This window comes from Polyodon spathula, chromosome 9 (genome assembly GCF_017654505.1).
Source record: "Polyodon spathula isolate WHYD16114869_AA chromosome 9, ASM1765450v1, whole genome shotgun sequence".
Classification (NCBI taxonomy): Eukaryota; Metazoa; Chordata; class Actinopteri; order Acipenseriformes; family Polyodontidae; genus Polyodon; species Polyodon spathula.
The window spans coordinates 34,681,737-34,709,540 of NC_054542.1; the positions used below are offsets into that span (position 1 = coordinate 34,681,737).

The 27,804-nt window shown below is 35.9% G+C and overlaps 2 protein-coding genes and 1 pseudogene across 2 annotated transcripts in view; 1 reads left to right on the forward strand and 2 right to left on the reverse strand.

Moving 5' to 3' along the window:
• Positions 1–3,412, reverse strand: part of LOC121320709 (UDP-glucuronic acid decarboxylase 1-like) — a 33,191-nt gene extending 29,779 nt beyond the window's left edge. Inside the window, exon 1 of the mRNA XM_041259284.1 lies at positions 2,778–3,412. Within this exon, the coding sequence (XP_041115218.1) occupies positions 2,778–2,871 (94 nt within the window). The 5' untranslated portion in view covers positions 2,872–3,412. The remainder of the gene's footprint in view (positions 1–2,777) is intronic.
• An 11,731-nt stretch (positions 3,413–15,143) lies between these two features.
• On the forward strand, positions 15,144–27,793 carry LOC121320711 (annotated as a pseudogene).
• The window catches only part of LOC121320710 (beta-galactoside alpha-2,6-sialyltransferase 2-like), a 30,746-nt gene continuing 26,898 nt past the window's right edge, over positions 23,957–27,804 (reverse strand). The window contains exon 7 of the mRNA XM_041259285.1: positions 23,957–25,192. Within this exon, the coding sequence (XP_041115219.1) occupies positions 24,945–25,192 (248 nt within the window). The 3' untranslated portion in view covers positions 23,957–24,944. The remainder of the gene's footprint in view (positions 25,193–27,804) is intronic.

Consider the following 27,804-nt stretch of genomic DNA (forward strand, 5'->3'; position numbering starts at 1 on the left):
TTAGGCTTTAATCAATGGCGGTTGTTCAAGGGAAATCCTCCACAGTATAGGTAGAGTCCAAATCTTCTATGGATTTTAGCCACATAAATTGCTGCTGAATAAAAATAAGATTGCAATTGTATGAAAAACTAAAAGAAATGTCATGAAATCTAAACAGGGAAATAGCAGGTTGTAAGACAGACAATACCTGGTTTATTTTAAGGGCAATGAGACATAGTGAATTGAACTTTAATTATTTTAATTTCAGGATTACTAAACACACCTACAGTATTGTATAGCAAGCTATTCATAACATGTAATCATTTCAATTATGCAATAAGCTTTATAGATAGGTCAGGTGCTATACAAAATGATCAAATCCACCTCATACTTTATACTGTTTGAATATGGCATTTTCCACTGCAGCAATTCAATCTGACAGGAAAATACCAAAATATAGCATTATACACCCCCATGAGCTGCTACAACTGTTAAAATAATGTACCTGTAATTGAGCATATCTTCTGTCCTTGCTTCTCTCCACTGGCTGCCAGTCAAATATAGGATTGACTTTAAGTTTTTAATTACTAACTTCGAAATCCTTACATTCAAGGCCCTGCCTATCTTAGGAATCTCCTTCAGTACCACATACCTACAAATGAAAATTGAGATCTGGTAACAATGTTCTTTTGTCTGTGCCTAGGACTCATCTGCCACTGTGGCTGATTGGGCTTTCTGCTTTTAGCCTTACTCCTATGGAACACCCTGCCAGGCGATTTGAAAAATTGCGACTCAGTTGATGTTTTTAAATCTAATCTTAAAACGTACTTCTTTCGATTGGCTTTCTGTAAATGATTTGTTGTTCTAACTGTCTGCCTACTGAAATGTTTGTTTTTATGCTGATTTATGAAGTGCTTTGTGATTTCTAAATGAAAAGCGCTATATAAATAAAATGTATTATTATTATTATTATTATTATTATTATTATTATTTATTATTATTACTTCTTACACTTAAAACTTAAGTCTGTTTCAAAGCTATTTTCAAAATGTCTGCTCTAGCGCACTGGGGTTTGAGATCTGTGCTCTAAAGCCCTGTTCACACTTGTATCATACTGGTTTCGCTTTGGAATATACAGATATGACAACAGTTTCTGTCCTAACTCACAAGACTGATACAGTTGCGATATAGCTGTTCATGTTTAAACTGGTTTATATCGATACACTTACAGATATTCTGTATTACACACTCCACTGATTGTCTATGGGGACGCCCATCACGCTGTTCACAAAGGGTTGGATAGAGAGCTTGGGAGAAGTTTTTGACAGTCAATGGAACGGTGTCAGATTAAGCTGCTTCTGAGCTTACTTTATCAAGGTTTAAAAATATAAAAAACATGTGGTCTATTTTAGTATTGCCCATGGTGGCTTGATGAAAAAAATACCCCCTGGTAATGATGGCATACCGTAATCTATATGAAAAACGCACTTTTCTGAATGTAGTACCAGAGATGCAGTCGACGGGTACAATTATAAAAGTGTTTTTGGTATTAGCTGTCAGTTTTTACTACTGTAACTTATCTGTAATTATAAAAACACAATCGATTATTTAAACAAGTATGACAGAAGTAAAGGAGTTGATAATCTTGGATATGCAGAATATCCTTGGTATAAGTGTGCCTCAGACTCATCCATTCTGTTGTCATAGCCATCCACCTGTCCACACTTCACTGTTCCGAGTCATATCACAACTGTAACAGTATAAAACTTACTCTTACCTGGGTTTCGCAACAATACAGTTTACCGGTAAGACGCTGTGTTACCTGTTTGACAATGTGGGCAATAAGCTTTACTATCACTGCACCACAGCGGCAATTTTGAAAAGCACTTCGAAACAGACTTTAAAAGTTAAATGTTGTCATGATGTTAACAATGAAAAGAAAAAATGCAGCTACGTTATATAAACAGTTGTATCAACACCCAGGGACGTGTAACAGTATATTTCAGTACTCTCTTACTCTTTACGCTTCAGTCTACAATACAGTGGGGGTCAAGAAGAGCTACTTCCTTGTAGTGACCCCTGGGCAACGTCTCTGACGGCAAAAAGCTCTTCAAATCGAACTTACCATGCAATGCTTAAGCAAAGCAATGTTGGGCTTGGTTAGTACTTGGATGGGAGACCACCTGGGAATACTGAGTGCTGTAGGCTGCATGTTAAGCTCATATGAATCTATATATACACACACACACAACAAAGTATACTGAACAAGAGGACATATGTATAGTTTTGAACTGTGTGACGACACTGTATATTCTATAGCCAGGACTAGTCGTGTAATGTTGGATCACTACAATCATAGAGTCTGGTACCTCCTTGCAAGGTCCCAAACAATTTTGGGATATGAACTTTGTGCAAGTTATTAATCTCCTTGACTGATAAAATGACAAATGGCTTATAAATAAAATAGCATTACATTAAAATTAATACTTTTTTTTTCAATGTATATATTCATTATTTATTTATCATATTTTAACCATTTGTACACTTTGTCACAGATTGAAATGTATATACATATCTATCATCTTAGACCAACAAACGGAAAATCCCTTGATGTATTTTCATAACAGTCCCACAAAACAGGATGTGTTCTGTATCTCTGGTATTATCAATGATACAATAATTCATAATACTTCCTCTAGTTCTGTGTACAGATTAAACATCGGTGCTTCCGTAGTAGTGCTGCCAGGAGCAACACAGTTTTGTTTATAAGTGCGCGTGCAGGTGTGATTTATACTTACAGGCAATATAGGCGATCAAAGCGAGGGCAATGAAGAACTTCATCATTCTTCTGCTTATTCCACTGATTAGCCAGATCAATCGCTTCTTCATCATCCTCCAAAAAACCAGAACGCGAAACCCGGAAGCATGCGTGCTTCCTTTAATGCATTTTTACTCAGTGAACTACAATCTTCATAACTTCTTTATCAACGGGATAGAACCTGAATTGCATGACACTGGACGTGATCTAGTTTTCCCAAAGAAATGATGCGTGCACGCACTAGGTTCGCAGCACAACAGCGGATGGACTGCAGACAGATACCTTTGCAAACAGAAGTGATTATTACTTGGTCACCTTTCTAAAAGACGACACACCCCGAAAGTAGTCATTAACCAGAGTAATCCAGTCAGGAAATAAATAACATTAGCAACTATACCACAAATAGTCCACCCTAAAACTAGCGATGGTTATGAGTATAGCATCGCCCAACCCCACCTGATTACATTATTTAACGAGTTCAATAATGGTATTATTGAACTCTCTTCATACAAGTTATATAAATATATATTTTAAAATAGCTTCTTTCTACACCAACTATGTCATTTCACTTTCCCCCATCGGGCCCACACATACAAGAGCGAGTGTTTCTGCAATCTACTACATACCCTGCCGCGATTACACTATTTCTATCAATAGTCAATAAAATGACACAATGAAATCAATAACAAGTTTGCATAACACTACATAGACTATTTAAGTTGAGATATAGCTTGCTAAATCTCAATTTCCGACGTTTCAAAATATGAATTGATGTATATATACCTTGCAGATGACCTTTAACCCTGGAATCTCTGGCCAGCCTAAATCAATCGATTTTAGAAACCATTACTAAAGATAATGGTGCGCGGTGAACACTGCTGGTACGATTTATAATAATAATAGTAATAATTGACACGAGAATGAACCATGTTATAGAGAAATGACCCCATAGCATATAATTAACCCTCTCCGTAAGTACGAACGGACCCGTGTGTAGGCTTAACACGAGATATCCCGAGAAAACTGGTTGTCCCAGTTTTCAGAATAATTTTTTTGTCCCAGACAGAAACACTAAAATCGTCACGGTTTTACTTTTTGGATTCACATCTTATCACATCTATAAGTACAAAACTGTAGCAGCGTCCTCAGCAAGTTGCCAGCGATTCAGAACAGAGTAAAAACAGATATAATTGACACTGCCAGCCAAGTTAGCCTCTTAAGTTAGTTCCTATTGTGTTTTGATTGACAGCCATGATGCTATTGTGTGTGTGTGTATGTGTCCATTGAACTGTGCTGGACTGCACCGCCTTGCACCTGTGAGTTCCAGTAAGCGGGAATGTTCCTCTTTTATGCTAAAACGCTACAATGTTTTATTTCATTTTAAATTACGATTGTGTGTACACTTATTTGAACTGCTTCACAGATGTTACAGCTTCAATGAATTTTCACTAAAAGGTGGTAACCGTAGTCATGTGGACCCAAAGCACTCTTCAAAAGTCCACTCTTCTGCTACTGCAGACGCTCACTGTATCCTGCTCTACAGTTGGATCGTACGTGCATGACATTTCTTGGTCAATCGTGATTTAGAATATACATTTTTTGAGCTGCTAGTTAGTTTAAGTAGCCATATTGTGTTATACATATTGCATACTTTTATATTGAGTTCATTAATAATAATAATAATAAAATTCTTTATTGATCTTTTGACTAACCATTTGGCTCGCAGAAGCAATTAAGAGCTTGGTGGAATCAACCACATTTTATCAAATTGACAATAACAATCGAGCCATGTGTCACTAATTGACAGCTTGAGTTGTCAAAAAATATTAAACTGGCAGTTGAGTTGCTTGAATAGAATAGACCTGGCCGGTTTTTCAAAACATAATCTGGATCAAGTGATCCACATGTTGCAATCCTATATTTTGTGATCAAGATTCCTTTAAAAACAAAACAAATCTCGTAATAGTAATTATTTGTAGTGTGGACAGAAGTAATCCAGCAGGGACATTTTATGAAAAACATGACCCCGATAAAAGAAATCTTGAACAAAATAAAATCCGGATCACTGTTATCCAGATTAAAAGTTTTGAAAAACTGGCCCCAGGATTTCCCAGTCCTGGCCTTGGGGACCCACTGGGTCTTCCGGTTTTCATTCTAGCTGAGTTCTCAATTACTTAATTGAACCCTTAATTGAACTATCCGTTAGCTTAATTATACCTTTTTAATTGCTTTCAGCTTTTAAACAGTTATAGTTAACTATAAAATGTTATAAATATCTTGAAATTGGCAGCTTTTTAGGCACTGGGAACAACTGAAAAGGTCTAATTAAGCACATTTAGTTCAATTAGGGGTTTAATTAAGTAATTGAAAATGAAAAACAGAAACCCTGGAATAGACCACTACTCTATATTCAGTTGACCCATTTTCTACCTGCATGTCTATGTTCAGCCAATGATATTGCATTTTTTATTTACCTGATAAATGGGAAATATGGCTACAGACAAGTGAATGCATGAGGAAACCAATTGATTGAGTGTATTCATGTTTGTGGGATCAGATGTGCAGAATATAAAGACTGTGATTAAAAAAAGACGACTATATGAAATTAGCAAATATTTTCTGTAAATTACCAGTGGAGGCAAAAGACAAACAAACTCATTATTTTGTCTGTTTCTGTGGTACCAACTCGAGTTTTTCTACATCAATGTTTTTTCACAATTACTCCAATTACTATAGTTGCTGCAGAAATAAATTTATTGCAAACAGCCACCTTTTAAAATTGCTTAAAATAATGGTCAATTTGCATGAGGTTTGGAGAGATGTGCACCCAGACATTAAAACAGATTTTTTGTCCAGAAGTGCTTTCACAAAAAACCTTTCTTTGACAGGGCTCTTTGGAGGGGACATTTAACCCTTGGGGCGCTGCAGCTGAATTGTGCCTAAGCAAATGTTGAGAAAATGTCTTTGTTTTTTGCATACTTCTAGACCCAGTTATGAGTAAATACTATGATGAAAAAAAACTAAAGTTCCTGTAAAGCCATAAGTATCTGTGAGCCTTTTATTATGCGTTTTTCACATATGAAAAAAAAAACCCAAACATGTTTGGCATGAATATCAAATTTCAATACATACTTCATATATTGCAACAGGTCATCAACATTTGGAGCAAAATAGGTTATAATGGGTGTGATTCGCCAAATATTTATGGCTTTACAGTGTTTAATAAACAGTTCTATTATTATTATTATTATTATTATTATTATTATTATTATTTTATTTTATTTTATTTATTTTTTTTTTTTTATTTATTTATTTATTTTTTTAAATAACCCACATATATTTATGGAAGCAAAACACAATTAAAAAAAAAAAAAAACTGAAAGGAAGGGAACAAGCTGGATTCATTCTTGGAGCCCAAGTTGATAATGTCACAAAGCAGATATGCCTGGTCACTCCACAGTCTGAAAATCAGCCTCCTGTCATCACAACTGTTGACATTTCCCAATAGTTTTTTTAGCATTTATCCTGTAATAAACATGAAAATATAACCCCAGAGACATTTTTTTACATCTGTGATATAGCCTGGCAAGCAGCTGGGAAAGTACTATATGAATTTGACATCAGGCCCAAGGAAGTCTGGGATTTTTATTTCCCAGCTAATTAAGAGACACTATATTATTGGAAGTATATAGAAGTAACAATTTCACACTTTTGTACTCAGTTATTTTTTGAGAAAGAACTAAAAAAAGAAACTTAGTCAAATCTTAAGACAAATGTTTGAAGAGAAATCTTTAAAGATCTTCACAATTTTTAGGGTTGAGACGAGTCGGAGCCGAACCAGGCCCCTGGCTCTGCATGCCCAAATGAACGGAACAGAAGAAGACAATGTAAATTAGAAAATACTACAGAGAGAATTGATATTTATTTCAATGCACACATATTTGAAAACAGGCGATTCAAACGTACTGCTGGCGTACTGAAAAAGTGAAAACGGAGGGTTACCTGCATAAATGCCAGAATTCCATCTTCATACTTCACTCTTTCACATGCATTCGTGGTAATACTGCATTTTGATTACAGATTATTTTCAATAAATACTTTTTTTCAGCTCTGCTTCCAAAAGATGCTTATGTGTTTAAAGAAGGACTTGAGAGATCTTTTAGTGTGTGCTTGATATCTTTCTCTCTAAGTGATTTTGTTCTTCTATAGAGAAGACTTTTTTTTTTTTTTATCCCAAGTCTATATTTTGTACTGAACAGGGAATATTTCTGCCAAAGACTACAATACATTGTTTTAACACTGGAATTGTGCATTCAGAAATGTGTGTGTGAGTGGGGGTTCATTACATGATGAGATTAGCTTTATTCACAAGAAAATGTGATCAAGATTTTGAAAGAAATATTAAAAACAATGAAAAAATGCACAAACTTATATTTCCTCTCTACATACCTGCCAGCTTTTTAAAATACCAAACCGGTAGGTTCTGGGTTAATATAAATACATTTATAAATGTTTATTTATAAATACTTACCATTTTATATAGTTTCTCCTGCTGAGAGTGGGAGCCATCAGAGGGGATGAGGGGTGGTGCTCAATTAAGGTATATCTGTACCTTTTTAACTATTTCCCCTGTAGAGCGAGGAAGGCGCTAGGTCATAGTTTTGTAACCACTATGCAGTGCAGGAGCAGCGCAGAGGCCCTGCACATTTAGAGATATGTATTTTGTGACTGGCAGCCATCTTGGCTCAGATGTAGACAGCGTGAGGCAAAGATGGCCACCTTTACACAGCCACATAGTTTAGTGGGTTTGAAAGAGCAGAATGTTTTAATGATTTTGTGAGAAGTGCGGACTGTGACCAAGGGGTACCTTTTGTTTGGAGGTGACGTGTTTCAGTGAAGGCGATTGCCAATCCTGTACGGAACAGTGGAACACAGAAGGATTATGAGAAGAATTGCTGTTATTTAGAGTGCTTTTGTTTAAGCCTTTTGTTTTTTTGTTTGTGATGAATAACTGTAGTTCTGAGTCTGGGTACTATTTCAAGACCAACCTTAATTGTGGACACCTTATCACAATCCACGTAATGCACCTACAATGAAACACTTTGAAAAATAAAGACTACATGATTTCTATTACATGAGAGTAGATGTTGAACTTCATGTTGATTTGATCTCGGCTCTCGCCAAGATAAGCACCAACTAAGACGTAGCTTTGCAGTAAACTAATGCGATCCATCTGCATCTCCATCCATTTGCGTTGTTTTCCATCTGATGATGTAGATATCCTTCTGTCTGGTGTTGATTGCTGAAGTGTAACGCTGGCTCCAGGGATCAGCTCATTTTGTCCTCCCCAGCGCATCAGCACACACAGCGACTGCGATGCTGGCTCCGGGGATCAACCCAGTGCGGTCTCCCCAGTGCATCAGCATGACAACCATCTGGATTGAGCTAAGTAGGGTTCATCTCTGGGGTCTTCAAGTGGGCACCTTCCATCCTCTGTGTTTCGTTGACTAGCCCACGACACCTCAAGAGGGCTCAACAGTGATTCTGGCGTCCCAGCATCACCCCCCTCCATCCCCCACTCAGCTCAGCCCAGCTTACTTACCTGTGCATCAGCGTTGCCTTCTTTCTATTGTGCTTGAGATCTCCATCTGGAATCTTTCCATCTCAACCACAGCCAGTTGCTGTTCCTTTCTGCTGCTTCAGATAGGAGCAGCAACTGGCTGGAAGTTTAAATGGATTAAACTTCCACAAGCTTGCAGCTTCATTTTTCTAATTGTAAAATTATTAGTGCCGTGATGCATACAATTAAGCAAGCACTATGTTCAGGTCTAAAAGCACATTACCTTTAAACAACAGACTGTATTTGCCCAGTGATGGAAAACATTTATTTTCCTATCGCCTTTACTGTAATAATTTGTTTAATTCTAGACAGAGGTACCCTCAAAACTGAATATGATGTTTACGATCAAAGGTTACGTTTGTAGATATGTGTGAACGATTATATTTTCACATTATAGCACAAATATAAAAGTCTTTATATTTTGAAATCCTTTGACTCTGTCTCTCCGCATTCTATCAAATATACTTTTTGGTTCTGCTGCCCAAGTAACAATCTCAACTTCCTGTTGCGTTGTCTGTGCCTGTTTGATGCTGACAGTAAGGGCATGGCCCACGAGTGTGCATGGAGAATGTGAGCCGTCTCAGAGACCGCTGTGTTCACAGTAGACCAAAATTGGCCAAAGCCATTGCAGAGCTCCCTCAGGAGCAGGCCAGGGATGGATGGACCTGGCCTGGACCCGGGTCAGCTGCGTTTGCACTAAAAAATTAAAACCTAAGTTGGCTTAAAAGGGGCTAATGTAAACGGGATGAGCCATGATTAGTTGAATCAATTGCATATTGCAATCAAAAACTGTGTTCCCTTTACTGTTCAACCAATTTGACCTACTGCTTCATTGGATCAGTGCGACCAAAAAGAATCATTAACAATATGTACAATCTTTAGCAACTATGTGAGAAAAACAACTTTACAATAGTGGCACAGTTTTACATTTAAAGTTAAACAAGTCACCTTGAATTTATTTATTTATTTATTTATTTATTAATAAATTACAATTGATATTCAAATTGTAATGTTCAGTCTAAAATTATGTATTATGTTCAGATGATGGATTTTTATCTTCAGCCAGACAAGTGACCAGCTAGTACAAATAACTAAATTGGTCACACCAAAGTCTGACAACATTCTTTAATTTAACTGATTCTTTGGTCAAAAACATATTAGTGCCAGCAATGAATGCAGTTAATGTAGTGCAAATTATAATTACACCGTGTAACAATTTTTTTTTTTTTTTTTCCTGGGTAGTAAGTGCTATTTCCTAATTGCTTATGCCTCAAAAGCATAGAAAATGGCTATTATTCCCCACAAACTTTGCTTTTGTGACCAGGACAGTGATATTTCAAAATATCAGTATTTCCAATGGGAAAACGGGCAAATATGTGTCTTTTCGTTCACATAAAGTCAGTAAAAAACAACATATGAATCCAAATTAACATGTATTTATACTAAAGTAATACAAAAGTGACTACAAAAGATTTAGAAGTGAGTAGTTTTTCGAGATTTACGATTATACTGTATTTACAGGACATGCTTTTTAAACCTGGAATAATTCTGGTTGCTCTTCTTTGCACTCTTTCTAGAGCAGCAATCTCCTTATGTAGTGAGGTGACTAGAACTGAACACAATATTCCAGATATTCTTACTAAAGCATTGTAAAGTTTTAACATTACTTCCCTTGATTTAAATTCAACACTTTTCATTAAATATCCAAGCATCTTTTTTATAGCCCACATTGTCCAGATGAAGACATTTCTGAGTCAACATAAACTCCTAGGTCGTTTTCCTAGATTCCTTCTTCAATTTCAGTCTCTCCCATATGATATTTATAATGCACATTTGTATTGCCTGTGTGCAGTACCTTACACCTATTAAATGTCATTTGCCATGTGTCCTACCAGTTCTGAATGCTGTCTAGATCATTTTGAATGACCTTTGCTGCTGCAGTGGCGTTTTCCATTCCTCCTATTTTTGTGTCTTCTGCAAATTTAAACAGTTTGCTTACTATACCAAAATCTAAACCTAAATGTAGATTAGGAATAGCAGAGGACCTAATACTGATCCCTGTGATACTCCACTGGTTACCTCTGGTTATTTTGAGGGTTCTCCTCTAATCAATACTTTCTGTTTTCTACATGTTAACCACTCCCTAATCCACATGCATGCATTTCCTTGAATCCCTACTGCGTTCAATTTGAGAATTAATCTTTTATATGGGACTTTGTCTAAAGCTTTATGGAAATCTAAATAAACCATGTCATATAAGCTGATATCCTCTTGCCCCTATATTGTTCAAATAGTTTTATTTATTTATTTTTAATCTAGATTAAAATCATATTTTTTATAATACAGTTTATATATTCTGTTTTGTTTTAATTCTGTTCTTTTTAAAAAAGGTTTACTGTGTTCAATAATATGGATTGTTTATGCCTTTGTAAAGCATTTTGTGGCGACCTGTTGCAAAAGGCGCTATATAAAAATAAAATTGATTTGAATATGCTTTGCAGCTCTCTATTGTCGATGTTGTATCTTAAAAAAAATCAAGCAGGTTAGTTAGACATGATCTCCCTTTCCTAAAAACATGTTGGGTGTCTCCCAAGATACTGTTACGATATAGGTAATTTTCCATTTTGTATCTTATTATAGTCTCCATAAGTTTACATATAATAGAAGTCAGGCTGATTGGTCTGTAGTTACCTGGTTCGGTTTTGTCTCCCTTTTTGTGGATCGGTATTATGTTTGCAATTCTCCAGCCTGTCGGTTTATTTTAAAAGCTTCTAGTCCTTTTAACACCTCTGCCACTGTTATGCTAAATGTTTTTAAAACTGGATAGGAACAGGTCGACACGTGGGGCATGTTGTCAATATCCTTTGTAAAAACTTGTGAAAAGTAATCATTTAATATAGTTGCAATTTTTTTCTCTTTATCTATGTTTTTGCCATTTGTATCTTGAATGTTCTTTTGCTGTTATAATTTTATTGTTATAAACATTTTGGAATTGGTTTTAGCCTCCTTAGCAATGCTCATTTTTATGTCTCTCTTGGCCTTTCTAACTTCCTTTTTGACTTGCGTTTGCAGTTCCATTTTGTTTTAGATTTTGATTGGTCTACTTTTGGGATGTAGTTGTTTTGCGCCTCTAGTACTACATTTTTGCAATCAAAAGTTTTTGTACCCCAACGGAAATTTATAATTTATAGAAATTTCTCAAAAACAAATAATTATAGGAAAAATCTTTTTGTAGCAAAAGTTTTGCTTTTGTGGATGAGAGAAAAAAGTTACAATTAGCCCTACCTGTTATTATGAGTCATTTGTAGAATAGAACTCAACAAAAGGATGCTTGTTTGATGTAAATAGTACAACTTTCATATTACATATTTTACAGTTGCTACAGTACTTGAATTAGGAATATGTGTTTGTGATAGATAAATGCCCCCTAATAACTAGGAATAGTTAAAATGTATTAACATATTGTAGTGTCCCCTTATGGGACAAAGAGTTGAGAGAGTCACCACCCGGGCTTGCCACCAGTTGGGTCATGTCTGCATTTGGGAGGGTCCCAGCAGAGCGCTGGGACAATTACACTGTATGGACACACTACCACATAAGGTAAGGGCCTCTAGGGTGTTCAAGGAGTAAGTAATTGCATGTCCCTGTATGTGTGTATGTGTGTGTATCATGGTACCATGTAATGGACCATGTTCATAGGGCTGGCCATTTTGTACTGTGCTTGCTTCTTTTTGCTGAACACCCTACAACTATTGTTACAGCAATACATTTCTCCTACAAGTTGCACCTGGATACATTATCTCCTCTCTCTCTCTCTACTGTATAAACTCCACTCTTCAATCAATGCATGTATTTATTCAAATTTGACGGGTATGTTCACTACAGTAGCATATCATAGTCTGAAATAATATTAAGATACACGCAGTGTAAGTGCTGAATTACTATTACTATATAAAATAGAGTAACAAATAATTAAATTCAGCACTTTTATCAACCGTTATGTCCCGACACTTGTATGAAGGTAGTGTAATTGAACCTTTCAGACTAAAGGTCACAGTTTGATAGCCCGATACTTATTGCGCACCGATTCCCAGCAGTGTATTCTACTAACTACGCACTCAGTGTACGAATGGAGAATGTATGCCCGGGTAAATTATCTACGTCAGTCTACCACTCTGCAATCACCTTTTATCTGTGCAATACCCAGTAAAGGGACAGACCAGGGACAGACCAGGACGAGTTTACATCACTTTGAGTACCTTGTTCAAACGAGCAGTGCCTTTATCCTAGACACTGGGGGGACTGGAGAATATCAAATTCAGCTTTTTACACCAAAACTACGGAGAAACCTATTGAAGAAGCTGTCTTCTTCGTAACAGGTAAATCTGTATACTTATACAGTTAGCCCAGCTGTTCCAAAAACGACTTGCAGACATATTTCTGTTTCTGGAGTTTCAAGGTGGGCAAAGACCATAACAGGAATAGGACTATAATCTTTCAGATTAAGCAGTGGTTTGATAACCAATGAAATAACATTGAAATAAACATGAAATAACAAAAAAGAATGAACTTGTTAGCGCAATTCTCAATTTCTCAATTTAGAAAGGTTATTAGGAAGATACATGCTTAGTGTTTTTCAGTTATATCGCTGATGGGCAAAAGACACAATGAACCAGATCTTCTACAAAAATATATACTTGTTTGGGATTTTAAATGCCTGGAAGACTAATATGTCTACACGTTACATAGTGCAGGTGTTAATCATGTGGGTTCAATAGTGTGTGTACACCACTAAATCTTTAGTCTTATCAATAGCAAACTGTGACGGCGGAGACTATGTTTTTGAGGAACGTTGTATTTACAAATACAGTTTCAAACAACAGAGTAGATTGTTTTTCTTCTTATAAAATACACTTCTGTTTGATGATATGTGGCATTAATTCCAGAGAGCACATTTAAAACCTGAACAGTTCTGTCAGACCAGACCATCTATATCCGTGACAACTAAAAAGCGTGTTGATGAGTAATACAGAAGGTCGGGTTTGTTTTTAAAACATACATGTTTTTAAGATATATATATATATACACCAACAGCAGAGGTGCTGAACTTGATCAATGTAGTTTTAGAAAACGGTTATTTTACATTTGTTGATAAAAATTTACAAACAAAACGATGGTACAGCAGTAAGATCTAAATTAGGAATGCATTTTGGGGAAATGGGAAGAACAATTACTTAGAAAATCAGAAAGAGAACCTTTAGAATACATTCGGTTTGTAGATTATATTTTTGGGGTTTGGACACATGGAGAAGAATCTGTTTTCCAGTTTCATAAAATGGCAAATGAAATACACAGTAATATTAAGGTGGACCTTCGATGGTCAAGAAAAGAAATATAATTTTTAGATACCATAGTAAAACTTGAAGGTTCAGTTGAGACTGACCTCTTCTATAAACCTATTGACATGCACAAGTATTTACACATGTCCTCTGCACATCCAATACACACTAAAAGGGCAATTCCAAAGGGGCTAGGAATACGAATACGAAGAATATGCTCTAAAGAAAGTGACTGTGTAAAACAAAGACATGTATTAAAAATAAATCTTAAAAAAAGAGGATACAAAGAAAGAATTATAGACACAGGGTGGATAAGTGATAAACTAAAAAGAGAAGATCTACTAGATTATAAAAATAGAGACAAAAATGTCAAGAGAGTCCCATTAGTAATGACGTACTCTAAACTTTTGCCCAATATTTCTAAGATAGTTTGGAAACACTTGCGGATTCTACATAATTCAGAAAAATTGAAAAAAGTGTTTCTTAAGGCCCCAGTTGTAGCATTCAAAAGAGAAGCTAATTTAGGTGATATTCTAGTTCACAGTAAACATAAAAGAATAATTGACAGAATAGGTTCTACAAATACTTGCACTAGTACATGTAAAGTTTGTAAATACATGGACAAAAGTAGAAATATAATTAAACATAAGAACACCACATATCCACTAAAAACTAATACCTACTGTAAAAATAGCAATGTTGTTTATGGAATAGCCTGTGAAAAATGTGATGAAATAAAATATGTTGGAGAGACTGGAACAACTTTATGTAAAATAATTCAGAACCACCTTTCATTAATTAGAAATAAAAAAATGAATGAACCAATAGAACAGCACTTCACCAGTCAAGGACATGACATAAATGATGTAAAGTTTGTAGTATTAGTACAGCTAAAATTAGATAATGTGACATATAGAAGAATAAAAGAAGGTAAATGGATAAATAGACTGAACACAATTATGCCAGTGGGACTCAACAGAAAAGAATGAACTAATTAATTCCAATAAATATATAAAAGTTAAAAATAATTAAATAAACAAAATTAATTCAAAAGTTGTGCATGCTGATGGGCTGGGGAGACCATATCAAGGCTGATCCTCAGAGCCAGCATTGCATGATAATATAAATATAAGTTTATATAAAATAATGTTAATTAGAATGAATATAGATTTAACGATATAAGTAAAAGTGATGTCACATATAGAACACCATTACATCATTTAAGAATAAAGCATGGATTTGAATATAAACAATAACAAGTAGTTGTCATGCCGTCAAACACCTATAAATACCTCCTATGTTTTGATTCAAACACAGGCTCCCTTGAGAAAGATATGTACAACATATCGAAACGTTGGGCAGCTGGCTCTTTGAGCTAATATATATAATTTATTTATTTATGTTTTTTTATGTTAGCACCATACATAAAGGATCTGAAGCAGGGGGCTGTGATACTTAATAACAATGTTCTATGAAGTGACAAGTCTGAACTTCAGCGCCAATCTAAGCGATGAAGACCCGTTCTCTTCAACGAACCAAGATGAGGAGCCCGAAATGAGGTTATCAAGAACGGCTCATACAGTGGTGTTGGTGTTTTTGGGGTGCATTCTGGTTTTCGGTTTCTTTAACAATCTAGTCGTTTTAGTCCTGTTCTGCAAGTTTAAGACTCTGAGAACTCCCGTGAACATGCTTCTGCTGAACATCAGTGTGAGTGATATGCTGGTTTGTGTCTTTGGCACCACCTTGAGCTTCGCCTCCAGTATCTACGGCCGCTGGCTAGGAGGGAAACACTGCTGCATGTGGTATGGATTCATCAACTCCTGCTTTGGTAAGTCTTACTCTAATAATGTGTACTTATTTTTTTAGTATTCATGTTTATTTCCAGAAAACATTATTTTATTGTAGGTTAATAGTAATTCAACATAAGTACTACATTATTACTATTATTATTATTATTATTATTATTATTATTATTATTATTATTATTATTATTACAGTGCTGAATCTTGGTTCTGATTTAGTGTTAGCAATTATGATTTTTTTTTTTAATGTACATACAAAACAGAAGGCCTACATCAGGTGTCACGTTAAGTTTTACGTGGTTTACACTTTTTTCATTATTCATTGGTTTGTTTTTTGTAGCTTACATTCCAGATCGCATTTACCTACTTTCCAGAGCTCATTTAGTGTAAATGTCCTAGTAATTATTAAACATGGCAATTATTTAACATAACCGTACATCATGACTAAATAAATAACTAGAATAACTGCTGCCAGTGTCAGCATTATCCTAAAAATGTGACTCTCTCTAAATGATATGAACTTGTTGTGCATAATCATGAATGAGGCTGGGTGTTGTTTACGCGCAATGCTTAAACGTTGATGTTATCATTGTTTGTTGTCTCAGAAGTTGCTTAAACATGTTCATTGAGGGGTTGTTGTTCCGAATCACCATTTTGGCCATGTCATTAGACCCAATATGACTCGTCCTTTGAATTCGTTTTGTCAGTGCTGTCATCTGAGTAAAGTCTGTTGCTGATCTACCCTGTTTTCTTTTATGTCAGTTTGCATGTCACTGCAGCAGTGACTTTGGCACGAATACTGAACTACTCAGCCCAACATGATCTATCATTATTTGCAGTGTTCTTTTGTTATATAAATTAAACTAAGCCCCAATTCAATGTACTTTTAGCAAGGAAAAAGGATTTGAAGAAATTGCATTGCTGATGACATGTCAGTTGAATCAAAATAAAAATAGCTCAACATGTGCCTTGCTAATTGCATGAATTTATGTTTTTATCAAAATGCTTCGCTAACAGTTAATTGTATTGGACCCAAAGTGTACATTTTAATCAACTGTTATTTTGGCACTTGTGAATAAAGAAAACTGTGTATGTATAACATATGCAAATAAATGTGGGGTTGAGGGTATTTCTGCTAAAACACCCATCACTTTACAAAATACAGTGTCCATTTTCAGTCTGTAAAAGCATCAGCTGATATGCAATTATCTGTCCCCAACTAGATCCAAAAATCACATCCTTATTTGTGCAAGAATCTATCAGCCCAAAGGCAGAAAGTATGTTCCAGTAGAAAATGCATGATTTGTCAAGACGGAGCACTTCCCTTGAGTAACCTAATAAACAATGTAAGAACCTGGTGGGGGCATGGAGTACCACATGCAGCATTGTTTTACTTCAACTCTTACTGCAAATGACTTTCATATTTATCAATAAATCATTGCAGAATCTGAATAAAGATTAGGCCAAACATCCAGTCTTTTCAATTGCCCTAACACTTTCTAGTTTCCTGACCTCATTGTCGTGACTTCATATGCATCAGATTTTTTAGGGACTGCATAAATGCACAACATTTAATGGAGATCCATTCTGGAAGATTTACCTTGAGAAGCTTTTAGAAAAGAAAAATCCCAGAAATGGGATGCTCTGTTCTTGCATTAAATCCTTTGATTCAGGGGGTTTTCTCAAGTTTATTGATTTAAAAAGATTAAACCTTGAAAATAGCATACATTAGTCTTGTCCTGATGCTGTAATCTTTCTCCTGGAACCTGAGTAGGGCAAATTGGTAAAATTCTGTGTTCCAGTGGCTTGTGCATTAATTTGCTGTGGCACCGAACCCAACGGTATTTAACAACAGAGCCAGTGTAACACTGTCATTGTTTTTTCAGGCATTGTGTCCTTGATTTCCCTGGCGGTCTTGTCCTATGATCGTTACAGCACCTTAACTGTGTGCAACAAGCGTGCCCCTGACTTCCAGAGGCCTCTGATAGCTGTGGGAGGTTCATGGCTATACTCCCTGGTCTGGACGGTGCCTCCTCTCCTGGGCTGGAGTAGCTATGGACCTGAAGGGGCTGGGACAAGCTGCTCAGTGAGCTGGACCTCCAAGTCACATGAATCAGTGTCCTACATCACCTGTCTCTTCATTTTCTGCTTAGCTGTTCCCGTCTTGGTTATGGGCTATTGCTATGGACGGATTCTGTATACAGTTAAACAAGTGAGTTGTTATTAATTCAAATGAATCATTTTAATTACTAATTTTAAAGCCACAGTATTTTTTAAGACTCCCTGGACCCTATTGTGATGAAGTGAGCGCAGTTGCAAACGCAGTGGTTAAAGTCAATCGCGTCTGCCCCACAGCGAGTGGCTTCTCGAAAGGTGTGATTCTGATGCAATTAAAAACCCAGCCAATCAGTTTTGAGCAGATTAGGGAATAACACGCCTTCAGACACAACAGCATGAAATGTAGCAAAATACAATGACACTGAAATGAATTCATCTAACAGCTCTCGAAAGCTAAAACAGTGATACCAGTGGGGGACTGTTCATGATCCAGCATAATTACTTTGATTAGCTGCAGAATTATTTTAATTTCAGTTTATCTCTCACTAATGAGTACATGATGTGCCTTAAAATCTTGTATTCTATTGTTGACTAAAATGAATCGGTATATTCCAAGACGATAAAGGACAGAAATATAACACAAGCACGCTACTGAATAGTAAATCAATACAAATGTGTATCTTGACGGGAGATGAAGAATGTAAGTACATGTTAGAGAAGGAAATGGAAAACAGAATGGCAGAGGTTCAAAGGAGAATGCTTGCTCTGTGATCAAATAGACAGGTGGTGCTAGGGATAGAAAACCTGATGAAGACACAAATCACAGGACTAGAAATGGAATCTGGCAAATAACAGTTTAATCAGCTAATCCACTGTTTATATCAATCCAAAGCATTGGAAAAACTGTAATACATTGTAAAAGTTCTAATGCACCACATAGCAAAGGTGATCATGTCTAAAGAATTAGAAGTGCATTTGGTGCAATACACTGGGTTCAGAAACAACAGAATGGATCAGAGAGTAGGAGGTGTGACTGTATATGTTAGGTGTGGGGTAGAAGTGAAAACAGTACATTGTGTCAGACTAGTAATCAAATCAAGTCAATTTGGCTGGAGCTGGTAGGTAAAAGCAATAAAGGACTTTCCACTGGTGTATTTTACAGACCCCCAGAACAATAGAGAAATTATATTAAGTTCTTATACAAAAAGTTAGAAATGCATGGAGTACTGTAATCATGGGTCATTTCAACTTTCCAAGTATAAACTATGAAAATCCTGAGGGAATGCAGCACTGCAATGCTTGCTTCCTGACATAGTGTGTCACAATGGACAGAAACATTTTAGATCTTGTTAATCCAAACACAGGACATGCTATGTCACTTAGAAGTAGTAGGGATCAAGTGAGCAAAAAATACATTTGAAATTAATTGCGATTCCAGGTAAAAGGCTATACAAAGAAATGTGTATAATTTCAAGAAGGGTAGCCTTGAGTGTATGGGGCATGCTGGGAGAAACAGACTGGGCTGGGGAAATGGAAGGTCTGTCAGTTGAAGTTCAGTGAAACAGATATAATGCAAGACATGCAGGGCAAGTAAATATTGTAAATGAAAAAGGCCAGGTTTAACAAGTAGTCTCCAAGATGGATAGACAGGTCAATAAAACATGAACTAATAGAGAAAACAAAATGAGTTTTTCAGCACTTCTGTGCCTTTCTATTAATTATAGAAATAAAAGAAAATCAAAACAAAACACAAACTCTAGCTCATACATGGAGCACTCCCTAAACTAACTAAACTGGGCAGCTGTTTACCAGTCAACAAACATAAACTATACAACACAGACAAAAAAAAAAAAAGGTTTACACACAATGACAGCCTCTCTCTTCACACAGACTGGAGACTGCCCTGAACAAAGATTTTGGTCCTCTTAAATACATGCCTGCTAACCCCAGGCAGGTGACATATAAACCAATTAAACAGGTAATCAAAATTAATAAACTAATTACACCTGTGGCTGTGCAAACACAGCCACACCCCCCCCCCCCCCATATATATATATATATATATATATATATATATATATATATATATATATATATATATACACACACACACACACACACACACACACACACATCTGTATGGCTTACATGAATGAAGGAAGAGCAAAACACGAAGAATAGGAGGATGCTTAAATAGGTTAAAAATGTAAGGAATGCCAAAAGAAATACTGTTAGAGATGCAAAACCTTAAACTATTATAAAAGCAATAAAGTAACCTCTTAAAGAACCCGTCATTGCAAGTTCTGTATGTCTATAATGTTAGCACCCCTGTACGATTATGCTTATGTTTATTCTCCACACTTATTTACATTAAATTCAGCGCCTCTCACTAGTCTGAACTGATCTGTAGTCTGAATCACTCTATCCAATTGAAATACAAGCCGATGCAATTGTAGAAATTGAATTTCCATACAAGACCATTTAAACTGCAAAGACATGTACAAAAACTGTAAAATATATAATACTGTGCAGTGTATGCCATCTGTTGAAAGTAACTTTAAATAAGAACCATAGCACAAACATATTAAAGTTAGAATCTAGTTACATCTTTTTTGTTTGATTGTTTTAATACTATATAAGGCATTTTGGCATAAGGCAGATTATGATCAGTATTCTGAGCAAACTACAACTCTTTCTCGGAAGAAGAATTATAAAACAGAAATTAAAAAACTAAATGTTGCTTACAAGCCTGTAAATCAAAATGTGTTAACTGTTGATTTCTGATTTGGTAAAGACCTTTGAGAGTCTAGACCAGGGTCTCCAATCCTGGTTCTGGAGACTTACTGAGGCTTCTGGTTTTCATTTCAACCAATCTCTCAGTTACTTAATTGAACCAATTACTGGCTTAATTAGTCAAGATTAACAGGTATTCCAGATCTTAGGCATTGATCATAATTGCTTATCCAACTGTCATGAAACATGGTATAAATATTATTTAGTTTACAGGAAGGCTCTTTTAAAACTGTATTAATTACATAACTTCAAGTATATATTGCAGGCATTATCTGTTTGTGAATTTCTTTTAATGGGAATATTTACAGTATGTAATGTACATTTCTTACAAAAGGTGTTCATAATAGAACCTTGAGATATTTTCCATAAAGCCTCTGTTGAAATTTTTGTATTGTTTTGTATTGTATTGTATAGTCCCTTATCTAAGGCAGTGACAGCTTTCAATGCTTTTAAAAATGTAATACAAAGACTTTCAATGACCTTGGGATATTTAGTTTAAGGGCTTTAAAAAGGTAGTGTAGATCTCTGAGTAAGAGTTTTTACAAAAGGGTATTTCATTTCAATATCTGATATCTGAGAAACTATTTCAGGCGCATTACACAGGGCAAGGCAATCCAAACACAGGTGGAGGGCGGGCGTGAACCCGGATCCTCTCGCTCTAAAACATAGTGCCACTTTGTTCCTATGCGCAGTTTTGAAAGAAACATATGTTGTGATTTTATTTTCTGTTTCCAAAGCTTGGCTTAGCAGATGGTTATTCATTTCAGTTTTTCGCTCCTGCAGCGCTTTCTTTTCTATCAGCAGTAATAATTTTGACCCACCCAGAAGACACTGCTGAAGTGAAATGACCTAGGAAGTACCAGAAGACACTGCTGAGGTGAAATGAACTAAGTGCAAGTGTAATATGTTTCCTGAGAGTCAGACATGGAAAGTAAGTGTGCTGTAACACCTGTTTCTTTCAAAACTATGCATATTTGAGAATAGTCGCTTAAGTACGATATACTGAATTATTTTGTCAGCTGCAATCCCCAAAGCTTATATATATATATATATATATATATATATATATATATATATATATATATATATATATATATATATATAAACTGTCACTGTTCCTGTTTCTGTTTCATTTGGGTGAGGCATCTTTATCCAGCCACACACTCTAGATTTAATCCCTAGATGACTAATAAAAACCACAATGGCAAACTCTCTTCTGGTGCACTCTTTCATGCTGGAAAGCCATGTGTTTGAGGTTGGAAACTGATGCACTTTTGATCTGTACCTTCGTTTTATAGGTTGGGAAGCTCCGTAGGACGGCAGCCCGGAGGAGAGAATACCATATCCTCTTCATGGTGATCACAACAGTGGTCTGCTACTTGCTGTGCTGGACACCGTATGGAGTGGTGGCAATGCTGGCAACATTTGGTAAACCAGGACTCATAACCTCAACAGCAAGTGTTGTGCCCTCTATCCTGGCAAAGAGCAGCACTGCCTTGAATCCTGTAATTTATATTCTCATGAATAAGCAGGTGAGCAATTCCATTGTATTTCAAAGTGCTTTTCCTTTTTTTTTTTTTTTTTTTTACTAGTTTTACAGCAGTTGTGTTATTCATTGAAATAAACTCAAATAATCTCACAATCATTTATTTCCCTTTATGTTACTAGTTTTGCTAATTTAATGTGTTTTAAAGTAAAAAGCATTTAAACTGGTCCCTTTTTCTACTGCAGTTTAACGTCATGGATACAATCCAAATTGGTGAACACAATAAGGTTTTAAACCGATTTCAGCCAGCAGAGACAGTGGTTGAACAGTTAATCTCCTTATGATTGCTGTCGCATTGGTTTTGCTGTTACTGGTTCTTAAAAGGTGCCACCTTTAAATGTGTAAACTCCTGTTTAGTTTAGTACTAATATATATTTAAAAACTCTATAAACTACAGACACAGACAACTGCTCTGCAGTTTGTTTTTGCAATGCATTTCTTTTCTACATGTATTTTTATCATCAAACTTGCCAGTATGCTTACAAGCACCCACGTGGAATGTACATATGGAGAATGTCATCAACATTAGAGCAAAATAGTAGGCAAATTTCAATTTGGAATTTTTTTTTTTTTTGTACATCTAATCTGTTTTATTGCTGAAGTTACGTTACCTGAAAAGTTGCAGGATGCGACAGTTGGTGCGTACATGGTAGTCTTTAAATGATTAACAGGTGGTTTACAGCAAATAATTTACATCTTTAGTAAAATTAACACAGGACAGTCTTATTGATTATACTATTGCAAAAAGTAAAAGTAAAAGGTTCATAGCAGTTTTGCAATTCCTTCCGAGATACATTGCAGGTCAATACAAATAATATTGAGAATACGTTATCTAATGTAAGTGTTCAGCGTTCTGTAACAGTGTCCACTTCGAATCCAAAAATATTCCCTCTTGTTAACATAGTGTTCTCAAGTTTCTGTATGCGCTTTTCTCATGTAATGGTGCTGCATCAACACACAACTTACATTTAGTATTTCACTTCATAGCCCGGTAAGGTTATTTTTGGAAATACAGAATGTAACGACCGATATCTCTTGTATTCAGTTTAAACACTTAGTGAAAGACTAGTCTTTCGGATGTAGTAAACTAAACTGTAGCGTGTACATGTTTAAACCTGGACAGCACTATTGTGTTGAATAGCTGTCTGCGTCGTTCCAAGTGGGCAAACGAGAAAAAAGCATAGGTGGAGCCAAGCTACCTTGTAAAGGATCAAACTGCTATGCAATGGGAGTCTTGTTTTCATTCCTGCATAACAAACAGAAATTCTAGATAGGCATACTTGTAAAGCCTAAATAAGGTGTACATTTGCAAGAAAATGTGAGAATTAATATAGGGTTAATAAAAGCGTTTCTTTTTATTGTGTAATATTTAGTTGCTCCAAAATAAAAACGGTGCATTTACTCCTTCACATGAAGGGAAGCAATTATGTCAACTTGATCTAAATCATTTATGAAACATCAATAATCATTTACGCCACTATTAGTCTTAAAAGTTAACCGTGATACACCAAAGCAAAAATACAGCATGGGAAAAGTGTAGCAAGGAAAGGTATAGCATGGACAAACATGGTAAAGCACACAGAAGTATCGTTGAAATAACAATAAAAACAGGAATAGTGCAGTAAATGCACAGTACAAGTATGAAGGTAAAATAATATGTTTTGCTCCAAACCTCATACACACTGTAGCATTAACCTTGTTAATGTCATGTTGTGACAATTCCAAAAATGTAGGTTTATATTTATAACACTTTATTTATGTTAAAAAAATAAATAATTAAAAAAAAAAAAAAAAAAAAAAGTGAAGAGAAAATTGCAAACTGTATACAAACCGTCAGTTTCTACAAAGTATGCTTGGTACAAAACAGATTTCGTCCAGTACAAAATTAGGATTGTAAGATAAAAATCACAAAAAATGTCGACATTAAAAAACACAAGGCTGTTGTAAGTGAGTTGGCTTTTGGAAAATTCTTACTTTTCACCTTCTTTATCTCCTGGATAGTTAAGGCTGACAGAACATACTTTATTAGACATGTTGAACTGCATGTACTGAACAATGCAAAGGCTGGAAGTCTAGTGTATTACATTGAAATGTGCATTACTGCAGTACAGAGTGATTAACACATACACTACCATTCAAACAATTCATGCACTTGATGACCAAAATCTAGAGTAATCAACACCACTTATAACATCAGCAGAAAAACACCCACAAAAAAACATACATTTTTCCTATTAAGATGCAAGCTTTATATCTGAGGGGACAATTCAATTCACCTTCTTATAATAGAACAGTTCCAACTTCCAAATGCTACTGTGATAACAGAATACTTCATAACGCCAAAGACTGCCATAGTTAAATAAATATTACACTATCAAAAGTGTAGTGAATTGTTTAGATGCTCGTCTAAAATACCTTTTTAGTCAAATACCTTATAAATGAAGTAATTTTTTTTCAGGGGAATTTACTCTAGGTTGTCAGAGTTCCAAAGGAGTCAACCGTTTTGTGTATGACATGTTCAGACAAGATGGTATCTTCAAAGCACGAATGTGATAAAATGTATATGTTTAAATCTTCTGGAATTTTAGCCATCTAAACCATTTCTAACAAATGGTTGACTAACAAAACACATTATTTTGACAGCTAATCAAAGTCTAGTTACTTTTGGAAATCTCGCCCAAGTGTCCTGCCAGCTAAATTCATAAACCTTCAATGATAAATCTACGTACAAATTATTTTAGGCTCAGGAATTGCAAAAACAAATATGCCATAAGCATTCTCCTACAGGTGTGGAGCTTCTCCTTTCAGTAAAAAAAAAAAAAAAAGAGAGAGAAAGCAGGATGCTTACCATCCAGGATATTGATAGAAAGTCAATACTAAAGTGGTCAATATTAAGAGTTTCAAGTTTTATTTAGTTTAATCTTAACTAGCAAGTAATTGGTTATTGCACTAATATTAAAATCGCCCAACCTAATCATGAGGATTAAAGTCATCCGTCACACTTTATGGCACTGAATCCAGGAAGGATAACTTTTCCCTTCTTTTGCACGTCGATGTCCGTCCCCATGTTGATTCTCTGAACCAGCAGTTTCTCGTAGAGCAGCGGGTGGTACGCTCCCAGGGTGCAGGCAGCATCGTAGTATCGCTCATGGTAGTGACACAGGTCTGTCTGCCGCAGCGAGGGGATATACTCATAGACGTGGACTTCATCGCAGAGTGACATCATCATGAGGATTCCTGACAAACACACACACACAAAAAAAAAAACACATCACAACGGTGACACTAGGTTTTGGGTTTCTTTACCCATAAAACTCTACCTCACAGGGGCTCAGAAGTGTTGACCATGCCTTTATTGGCTTTAGAAGCAGCAGGAAGAAACTAGTCCAAATAGCCATCTGTTGTTCAGTACAGTAGGATCCCCATCAGCCAGTTAATTCCTCAGGGGGGACTTCTCTAGTCAGCTAACTTGAAGTGTAAATTAACCATGGCTGGAGAATTACTCCTTGACCTACAAACACAAACTATGGGGTTATACAAAAAGGCAAGTTACTTTTTATCCACATAGCCACAGCAATTAAAAACAGAACTTCATTGCATGGTGAATAGAAAACTGGGTCACGTTATGCTCCACTACAATCAGTGCCACCTACAGACCAATTGCATCTGCACAGCTGATAATAAAATGACAACCCTGCCTTTATACCGCAGGACAGAGAGAGTGTGTCACTAAGTGTGTCACTTGCAGGTGAAGCTGGAGATTGAGCCTCCATTGCAGGAAGGATGGTAACCACCCCCATAACAGGGCATGCACAGCCTGGGGTTTAAACAGGGAGACTGATATTGTGGATTTCTTATTGGGAGGCACATTTGCACAGATTACTGAAGTTCACCTGGGGCTTCCAGTCCCCAAATCGATCTGAATCTGCAACACCCAACCCTCTACCTACTTGCAAAAATAAATGCAATCAACTCCTGTGTTATAGCATGACAAAGAAAGGGGGGAACAGGACGACATAACAAGCACCATAGCCAGACCAAGCCATATGCCTGGGGCAGCAACCAAGCCCAATCCTTATATCCACTCAATCCAACCTGCATATTCATTAATGGTACATAGTACATAGGGTGTAACTATTTATCTATTGTAAACTTAATATTATTTCCCCCCTTTTCAGTTCTACAGGTGTTTTCTAGTACTTTTCCACTGCGGAAATGCATCTGCTGCCAGAGGACCATCTTCAGTTCAGTCAAAGACAGCAAATATCCAACTCGGAGCATAGCAACGCAGTAGCCTTTACTGTCCAGCTCTGAACAGCAGTTGAAGACCAAGGATGTACCTCTCCAGATAACTTCAATATCCATCCAAACACACCACACATTGTGAAAACGACTTCCTTTCAAAATGATGGGGATGATTGGTTTCATCATTAAAACAAGTTTGTTTTTTTTTGTAATTAAGACGCTGATCAGGGTAGTTATATAACTCTAAAAAAAATTAACTTTGGTGTTTAGTGTTTAAAAAAAGTGTTACCGTTTGTTTTTTGCCATTTTCTAAAACTTTAATTGCCAATGTATATTATAATTATAGAGTTAGAAAATAAAAACTTTCATGAATTAAACAATACGGCTGATGTTTAATTCATGAAAACACAAGCATCAAAGGGCTTCAACATTCTGAATACAGAACAATTCATTATGCTCTTGAGTCAGTCATCCGAAGGAGATGATCTTATAAACATAAATATAATTGAACTAATGTATGCCCACTACAGTTAATACTGGTGTAAAATGTCGGGACATTTCTCTAGTTTGGACAAAGAGCTACACAATACATTTTTATATATATATATATTCTTAATTCAGTCTAATTGTGAAATAGATTTGCGTGTCAGTATACAATTTTAATATAAAAGTTGCTGATGTATGTCTCAACAAAGGCTGTACTTATCATATAGTTTATCGGCAACATTGTTCCTGCTTCTCTTATTTCATGTGTGTTCAACTTGTGCAGATTTGTTGGAATTGTTTTATCTCAAACTATGTTACGATGTGGGAAAGTGTGTATAGTGTTTTAGTAGTGTTCTTGTTGAGTACATATATTGAACAGGACATGTTATCCCCACACAATAGGGGTACACATTTCTAAGATGTTGACACTGTTGAGCATTCAACTTAAATTATAACTAGGCTTGGTACTTTTCGATATTTAAAAAAAAAAAAAAAAAAAAAAAAAAAAAGGTAAAGCTTGTTAAACATCAAATTCCCAAAAAATGAGAGTTTGAATGAAATTTTTTTTATTTTTTTCGTACTAATAATAACAAATTTAGAAATCATCTATAGTTGGTTTAGGTTTTTACACTTACTGTCTGTCCCGTCTCTGTTCCACTCTGATTGGCTAGGGGTCGCTGTCAATCACCTCAGTGATCTGCTAGTATAGTTTCACTGTCACTTCACCCAGTTCTTACAGATCTTGTTGACTGAAGCAACGCCAGAATGCTCTCATTCGTTTCAATTTCAATCATCAAGACCTGTAACGACTGTGCACTTTCATTTGCCAGCTCAAGAGCCTGTCATTCAAAAATGCCTACTTTTGAAATTAGTGGGTTAAGGTGTAGGTGGGCTTTTGCTAGGTATACGTTGACAGTTACTAGTTTGATTTGAAAATGGGGCGCAAGAGGAAAACACTTTGAGTATTGTGCACAATCCCGACTGACGTCTCTGCGGCAAGACGAAGTGGACCCGCCTGCTTTACCTTCTAGTGACTCCAGCTGTGCTGAATAATAAGTGCACGTTAGTTCTGTTCAACTATCTAATGTTTTGTTCTGTGCATATTATGTTTACTCATA